The sequence below is a fragment of the Suricata suricatta genome, chromosome 17, assembly GCF_006229205.1.
Source record: "Suricata suricatta isolate VVHF042 chromosome 17, meerkat_22Aug2017_6uvM2_HiC, whole genome shotgun sequence".
In the NCBI taxonomy this organism is placed as follows: domain Eukaryota; kingdom Metazoa; phylum Chordata; class Mammalia; order Carnivora; family Herpestidae; genus Suricata; species Suricata suricatta.
In genome coordinates this window covers 33,508,441-33,516,578 of record NC_043716.1, presented here as the reverse complement: position 1 = coordinate 33,516,578, position 8,138 = coordinate 33,508,441, and the positions used below count along the sequence as shown (strand labels likewise).

The 8,138-nt window shown below is 57.5% G+C and overlaps 1 protein-coding gene across 1 annotated transcript; it reads left to right on the top strand.

The window, feature by feature from the left end:
- The first annotated feature begins 2,825 nt into the window (after positions 1–2,825).
- On the top strand, positions 2,826–7,837 carry TMEM92 (transmembrane protein 92). The gene is made up of 5 exons (XM_029929126.1): positions 2,826–2,948; positions 5,684–5,709; positions 6,514–6,588; positions 6,799–6,994; positions 7,228–7,837. Exons 1-5 carry the CDS (start codon positions 2,880–2,882, stop codon positions 7,345–7,347), a joined length of 486 nt encoding a protein of 161 aa, XP_029784986.1. The 5' UTR covers positions 2,826–2,879; the 3' UTR covers positions 7,348–7,837.
- Positions 7,838–8,138: the final 301 nt, after the last annotated feature.

Genomic DNA, 8,138 nt, shown 5'->3' with positions numbered 1-8,138 from the left:
TATGAAGACATTTCGACTCTGCTGCTCTTGGGAAACCCCAGATGGAATTTGGCCTGGAATCTAGAGGGACCCACGGACTGCCGGAGGTCTCCGGGCCTCCCTGCCCTTACATCCCTGCGCGCCTAAGCAAACACGCACACGCATGTGCACACTTCCCTCCCGTTGCCAGACTAAGTGTTGAACGGAAGATGCTGCCCTTGTGCAGGACGGTCCTGCCTCTCTGGACAAGAAAGCTCCCTGTCTGCTCAGCCTGGGGCCCCACTGTGCCCCCAACCCCACCTGACCTCACCCACCAAGAATGCTTGGCTCGTGGGAACCATGATGGATGCTGACATCAGGGCTTGGTGTTTTTGGCCTGACTGAGCTGGGACCACACGCCTCCAGGTCCCTTGCCTTGTCCCCAGCTGCAGGAAGGCGCAGAGAAAGGCAGTTTGGTTTCATAAAAACAAAATAAAACTGGGGACCAAGGGGTCAGTGCCAGAGGCCCTCTGGACCCTGCCCCCGGAGCCTCACTTTCCCACTGGGGAGATGTGGAGCCGGGGGTGGAGACCCTCTCTCTGTCTGTCCTCCTGTTTGTTCTCAGATGTCTGTCGCTGTGACATTTTAGCAAGATGGGTAGAATTGCCAGGCTTGACAAATAAAAATACAGGGCATCTAGTTACATTCGAATTTCAGAGAAGCAACAAATAGATTAAAAAAATTTTTTTTAACGAAGCCCTCCTCCTGCCCCCCCTCAGGGCCCTGGTGCCTGCCTCACCCCCTTTGCCTAGTCAGTCCTCACAGCCGTTCACGTCTACCCCTCCAACTCCTCTGGCCCCTTCACAGCCCTGCCTTTCACTCTCCAGGTTGCCTGCCTCCCTTAAGCTCACCCATCTTCCAATCCCCTGAAGGCCACACCTCTATAGGGCTCCAGGCCTGGGCAGAGTGGCAGGGGACCCAGCGAGATACCCTAGGCCATGTGTGTTGGTGCAACAGGGCAAGGGCAGGGGCAGGAGGGAAGCCCAAGTTAGCAACCACCTCATTAAGGAGGCAGCAGTTGGGGTGTTGCTGGGAGAAGGTTCCAGCGCTCTCTGGACTTGTTAAAGGGGCTATCAGGGGCCAGAGCCAACTGCATGGGTAGGAGAGATGAGGTGCCCCTGTCCATGGCCTTCTCCAAGTCCAGAATCACCAGAACTGGAAATAGAGGGCATTTTCTGGGGCCAGACCCGAATTCCACTAGGATCAGGAGACTGGAAGATTCTGTCCTTAGAGACACAAAAGGGCCAAGAGATAATGAGAAACAGAGACAGGGAAGGAGGGACAGAGAGAGCCCAGGAGAGTGAGGGAGAAATACAGTCAGGGAGACACAGGACCAAGTCAGAGACAAAAGAAGCAGAAACACATACAGAGAGAAACAGACTCCAACAGAGACAAACAGTGAATAATGAACAGAGGAGCACAGAGATGGGAAAATCAGGAAATAAGCGGAAATGTAGGGGGAACAGTGTGAAGACAGGGATGGGGAAAAACAAACAGGAAGACAGACCCAGAGGAATGAGGAGAGACAAGGAGAGGTTAAACAAGACAGAGATGGGAGCCAGAGATCAAGAGAGAGCCGTGAGTAAAAAGAAAGGACACCAGAGGAGGAAGTCTGTCCGTCCCTACTAAGCTAGGGATAGTTTTCAGTGGCAAAGTCCGATTTGAGACACAGCAGGAGACGCCTAACCACTTGGGAACGGGGCTCTCCGGGACCCCTCCCCGGTTTCCCAGGCCAGGAGCAGCAAGCATCCATCATCTACACTTCACCCTCTCCCCAGGGGTCGGGCTCCATCTCTCCAAAGCCCGAACGGTGTCCCCAAGTCTCATCCGTTTGGATATCTGGCTCTCATCTTCCGCCCAACGCCCACCGAGGAGTCCTCTCATCCCGCCCACTAGCCAGCTGCCCCTGGGCGGGAACTCGGGGAGACCCGGCCCCGGGTCCCAGGCGCTCGCTGTCGGGGGCTCCGTGGGAATCCCGCGTTGAGCGATGCTGCCATCTGCCGGCAGGAGCCGGGAAGCACAGGGTGCCTGGAGGGCTGGGGCGCGGCCACCGAGGGTCGGAATCCCGCCCTCTCAGCCCGGACAGCCTCCGCGGGGTCTTTCCAGGAATCCGGATGGACCTGCCTCGCCGCGCCCTTGCTTGCCTACTGCCGCTCTGCCGCAGCTGCCGAGTCTCTGTCTCTTAACCCTGGGCCTTAATTTCCCCTAGAGTCAAATGGAGGAAGGGTGTCCACACATCCTCCCAGGATTGCTGGGGACGCTGCGGGACACGAGTGTACTAGCGCTGTGCTCCTCAAATCAACCAGGTCGCCTCTCCCTCCTTCTTGGCCAAAAATGAAGGTGACATATCCCCGCCACCCCCACCCCAACCCCGATACAATGTCCTCAATCCACTCCCGAGCCTCCGCCTCCCTCTCCCCAACCAATGCCCTCGCAAGCCCAGGTGGAAAGGGATTTGTAGCGGGCGGTTGGCTCCGCTGGCATCCTCTCCCTCGCCCCCCACCCCCCATCCCGGCCCCCGGCCAGGCGCAGTACTGTCTCTCTCCACCCCCGGGCCACTTAAGGGTGGAGGAGCGGGGGACTGGCAAGGAGTGGTTCCTCAGGCTAGCACTGACCTCACAATTTTTTTTTTTTTTTTACCTGTTAATCTCTTCTACCTCCCAAGACCCAACCCAGGTTTTTTTTCCCTCCCCTCCCCTCCCCTCCCCCTCTCTGCCTCAAGCCCGGCCCTTCGCGGGTGCATAAGCTCCGCCCCCACCGGAGGCGGGGCCCCATAGGTGGAGAGACGTGGGAGAGGTCGTGGCCCCGCCTCTCCCCTCCTCCCTAGGCACACACGGAAGCTCTGTGGCCCCCACGCCAGGATGTCCGACGCCTGGGTCCCAGGCCTCGTACGCACCTTGCTGCTCAGCCTGCTGGCTGGCTCCCAACAGGTGAGCGCTTGGGAGGTAAAGCTATAGGAACTTTCAGGGCCCTGAACTTTTGTGGGTCAAGAGTCTATCTACTTCTGGAGCGTGGTCACCACCTTCCTTTGTCAGGATTCCCTGGTGACCGGGTCATAAGCCCATAAGCCGTTAGCAACTTCCTTTCTCTTTTTGCCGGGGAGGTGGAGGTGGGGACCGGGGGTGGGGGTGTGGCCCTGAGAAAGCCTGGGTTTCTTCACCTGTGGGGGACCATGTAGAGGGACCTGGACCCCACCCACCACCATATGACACTTGTGTGCCTGTCTGTCACTGGGGACTTTGACCCTCATAATAGCCTGGGCGCATCCTTCCTGCTTCCTCCCGCTATGTCAGAAATCGGGGACTAGCAGGGACTGAGGTCTGGACGTCTGGCCAGCCTGTCTCTGTTCCTCTAGTGCTGGGTGACCTTAGGAGAAGCTCTGGCCTCCTCTGGGACTGTGTCTCTCTGCTTGTGCCTTAGGGGAGAGACGGCTCCAGCCACCCCTTCTAGGAGCAGGGGTAGAATTCTAGTCTGTGCAGAATTTGAGCCGGCTGCCTCACCCAAGGCTGGGTTGACCTCTGATATAAGTTGATTCTGAGCCTGAGGCAGGGATTAAGCACTCCCCTCCTTCTTCCCAGTCCTCCTTTGAACTCTGAAAATGATGCGGGAGATCTGTCAAGTCCTGGGATGGTGGGTTATCTGGGCAACTGACATGGGTCTGAAACCGGGATGTCTCTCTTCTGTTTAAGAATGCCAGCGACAGGGGCACCTGGGTGGCCCAGTTGGATGGGCGTCCGACTTCTGCTCAGGTCATGATCTTGCATTGGTGGGTTCGAGCCCCGAGTCAGGCTCTATACTGACAGCTTGGAGCCTGGAGCCTGCTTCGGGTTCTGTGTCTCCCTCTCTCTCTGCCCCTTTCCCTGCTCGTGCTCTGTCTCTCTCAAAAATAAATAAACAAATAAATAATAAATGTTAAAAAAAAATGAATGCCAGGACATCTCAGGCCCCCTCCCCAAAACAGGGCACATCCTCCACACAACTGTGCAGACATCAGCGGGGCTCTGCCCCTGAAACTGTTGTGCTGCTTCTCAGTGGCTAGGCAAGCCCTTTGTGCTAGCCCTAAGCTGAGCAACCCTCTTGATTTCTCCCAGCAACCCCAGGGGCAGGGGCTGATAATATCCGTACTGTGCGTGTAAGTAAGCCAAGGTTCTTTATAACCACGCCGACACTGGATAAAACTCAGACTGGGCCACCCCAGACAGGACCTGCCCCAGGTGAAAGTCAGGGGGAGAGAATCTGGGAGGTCTACCCTCCCAAACAGGAACTCGGGATTCATTGATTCAACCTGTTTTCTGGCCTTCTAAGTGGAGAGCCAGGAAAGCCCCAGGAAAGTGGGGTCCAGGAATCTGAGGGGGAAGAGGGTTCTACTGAGTGCCTGGACCCCTTGGTCTGTCTCCAACTCTGCAGTCGCCCCTGTGTGCTGTGAGGATCTCACCCTCTCCAGGCCATCCATCGGGGAGCGAGGGGAATGTGTGTGGGGGGTGTTCATTCATGATCCTCACGCTCCAGTCCCCAGGGGGCAAGGTTTGTGGGAGGGAGGCTTCTTCGTGGGGCTGAGCCCAGAAAAAAAGGGAATCGGCCCAACAGTCATTGGCTGTCACTGGTTTTCTAGGCTTTTAGCAACTGAAATGTCATTGAATTATTTCAAGGTGAGGTACAAAGACATAGTAGTCTTGCTAAAGTTGGCTTCTAATTCTTGTGTTGTGGTTGTTTGTCCCCTGAGGCTTGGGTGGAGTGACAGATAACCTCCCCTCCGCTCAGGTGTTCTCACCCCTGCATTCCCCACCCCCACCCCTCACCACCCCACCCTCCCAAGTTGGGGGGCAGCTGGGAGGAAAGGACACCAGGTAATCTGAGAAGGCTCCTTCTTCCATTCTGCCCAAATTGCGGCTGTTGGGTTATTCAACAGTGATGACAGACAGAAATCCCTGCCCTCCTGGAGCTTACCTTCTGACCAGACAGACAATGAACCAGATAGAAGGAACTGTGTAGCATGTTAGATGTGGATAAGAGCTATGAGAAAACTTCCGCTCTGTGAGGGGAAAGGCGTGCCTTGGGGGAGTGGATTGGGATAGGTTTAGTTCTGGTGCGGAAGAGGAATGGATAGAGGCAGAAACCGGGCCCACAGAGGAGGATCTGGGGGGCTTCGAAGAACGAGGAATCTACCTCTCTGCTGTCGCCCCCCACCCCCCGCCAGGCAGGGATCTGAAAGATGAATGGGGATGTGTGGGCAAGAGGGCAAGGGGGCAGAGGCTGGTGGCTGGGGGTCCCAAAGGGAGCTTCTGTAAGATCACATTTGCTGGGTGATCAGGTTTGCTGGATGGGAACTTGCCTGCAGAGTGGGGAGTGATTCGGAGGGGGCGGGGCAGGAGGAGAATTGCTGGTGCCCTGGATCCGCCTTGTTGTCACACGGGAAGGAGATCGATTGGAGGGGTGGTGGGAAGGCGTGAGCCAACAGACCTCGGAGGTGAGTGGATGTGTTGTGGGGGTGTGGCCAGGAGAGAAAGGAGAGCTGGGGCTCCGGTCACAGACCTGGAGTGAGGTGGAGAACAGGAAGGGGTTGATCCATTGGGCACCCGTGCGGGCTCTGTATCTGGGCAGCAGGGGGGTAGAGATGCCACACCCCACTTCACAACCCCTAACCTCTGCCTCTTTTCTTCCACAGGCTGCAGCCAAATGTGGTCTCTTCTTGTAAGTCTGGGCTTTGGGCTCTAACTTCCTGTCTGAGGAAGGGACACCCCAAATCCTGCCCTGTCTGCCTTCATGGGGGAGGGGGGCAGAAAGACACTTCATCCATCATCTTCACCCACTGCTTTTCTAGCATGATCGCCTTTCTTGCTCGCCCCCCCACCCCGGCCCAACTCCCTGCCCTCCTTCTCCGTCCAAGCAGCTTCACTCCTGTGGGGGGGTTTGAAGCCTAAGTCTTCCCCCTCTCTCCTCTCTCTGCTGTCTCTTCTCTGAGGGCTCCCCCCTCCACCCGGGGTGGGGCGGGCAAACCATCTGTGCCAACCTTAATATATAAATGCCAAAAAGCCTGAGCACAATGAGGAGGGGGTGGTCCCTGAGCAGATGAATGTTTCCATCAAGTCAGCACTTGGTGTTCCAGGAGCACCCTGTCCTTCCCACCTCTTAGTCCATGGGCACCGGCAAGGGCTCCTTGAGTTCGCTCAGGGATAATCGCCACTGCTCCCTTCCCCATCCATCTCCGGCGAGTGCTGTTGTAGCCACTGCCCCGGGCTACCCTGCACCTACTCGGAGATGTTGACGGAACATTCATGACACCCACTTTATGGACGAGGAAAGTGAGACCCAGAAAGAGCAGAACTTTGCACAAGTAGTTGAGATGAGTGTAGAATCCAGATCCCGGCCTCAGAGTTCCCCCCACTGGGCCCCGCTGCTGGGACATGGCTTGTGCCCCTAAGGAATGGGTGAGTTTGGGGGAGGCTGGGATCATCCTGCCACCTTGGGACCAGCAGCGTCTCTTTGCTCCCCCAGCACCTGCCCCAGAGGATTCAAATGCTGTGGAGACAGCTGCTGCCAGGAGTATGAACTCTTCTACAGTCCCCTGAGGTGAGCCCAGGGCCAGCTCCTTGGGGCGCAGTCGGGGCGACCGGATTTCCTGCCCACAGCAGGGACGGGGGTGCAGTGGGGACAGCCCTGACACTCAGCAAGATGTTGGTGGTTCCTCATCCTACCCACAGCAGGGCAGGAAGTGGGGGGAAGGGGTGCGGTGGGGACAGCCGGGACGCTCAGGGAGACGTTGGTGGTTCCTCTCCCTAGGATCTTCGTCATCACCTTCTTCATCATCACCCCCCTCCTGTGCATCTGCTGTCTGGCTAAGCGGTTCTGTCGCAGCTGCAGAGAACAGGAGCAGGACCCCCCAGTGGATCACCAGGGGCCCCCAGAGCTGCCCTCCATTGCCTCCCCCGAGGGAGTCACGACGTTTACCTCTGAACCCCCACCCCCCTACAACGAGGTGGGTGTCTCTGCCCCACTCCTAGCTCGGTTTCTCAGCTGGCCGTACCTCCCTATTGTCCGGATTTTTAGAGTAATGGGTTACAGTGAGGCCCTCCTTACACCAGCTGTCTGGACCCAAAGGGGGGTCCATGGTCACCATGGAGTCACCCCTATCCCCCCACCCCTCCTCCCCGGTCACATGCATGGCTGGCTGCCAGGCCCTGAGAAGACTGTCCCCTCTCTCCCCTGCAGATTATTCTGAAGCCCGTCCTGCCCCCATTGGAGCCACCCCCTCCTTACAGCTCCAGGCCCGAGGAATATCCCGAGGAATATGCCGGGGTGCCCAGGGGCATCGACAACCCAGCCTTCTGAGCCATCTGCTGCCGGACTATCCCATCAGCCACCTCCTCCTCAGTGCCTCCTGGATCAAGCCAGAGACTCTCGGGACCCCCTGTGATGCCCTTGACTCTAACTGTTCTTGGTTTTAACTTATTGCTTTTCCTGTCCCTGCCCCGCCCCTTGCTGGGACCTTGAGGCAGAAACGGTCCAGCCACTTCTGTTGTCCCAAGCGCCCACCCTCCCACCGCCATTTCAAGTGGGAGGCTGCCAGGAGGAAAATGGCAACACTTGGAGGTGCCTGACAGTCGAATGGGCTACTCTGGGGAGTGGAGAGAACCCCGTTTCGGGGGTTATGCAAACCCTGATTGGACAGCCAGTTCTGAGATACTATAGAAGGCACTCCCGTAGTCCAGGGAGATTGGACTGCATGGGCTCTGAGCCACCCCAGGTCTACCTGAATAGAGAAGACCCCATTGCACCCTCCCCCAAAATGTGTACACACTAAATCTTAAGCTGATTGTCACTGAGAGTCCACCTCTGGCTGGGTGGGGAGGTAACTGGGGAGAGAGTCCAGGCACTGCTGGGGGGGGGCAGGGAGGAGGGGTATTGTGGGGGGTGGTCACAGCGCCCCAAATCCCCCATGGATGTATCGATGAGGAGCCAGCGCAGACAGGACATCTGTGAACCACCCTCTGGGAAAGGATCTTTGGAGACGCTTTGACCCAGACCCAGGTCTCAGGGTGGTGAAGAGCCTGGACAGAAAGCTGGAGACCGTGTGGCCGTAACTGCTCTTTTCTTCCCCATCCCATCCTCCCGCTGCCCTG

Excerpts from the sequence above, each read along its gene's own strand:
- TMEM92 (XM_029929126.1), top strand. The coding sequence starts at position 2,880 with ATGTCCGACGCCTGGGTCCCAGGCCTCGTACGCACCTTGCTGCTCAGC. Across the intron at positions 5,710-6,513 it reads GCCAAATGTGGTCTCTTCTT|CACCTGCCCCAGAGGATTCA; the intron begins GTAAGTCTGGGC and ends TTGCTCCCCCAG. Across the intron at positions 6,589-6,798 it reads CTCTTCTACAGTCCCCTGAG|GATCTTCGTCATCACCTTCT; the intron begins GTGAGCCCAGGG and ends TCCTCTCCCTAG.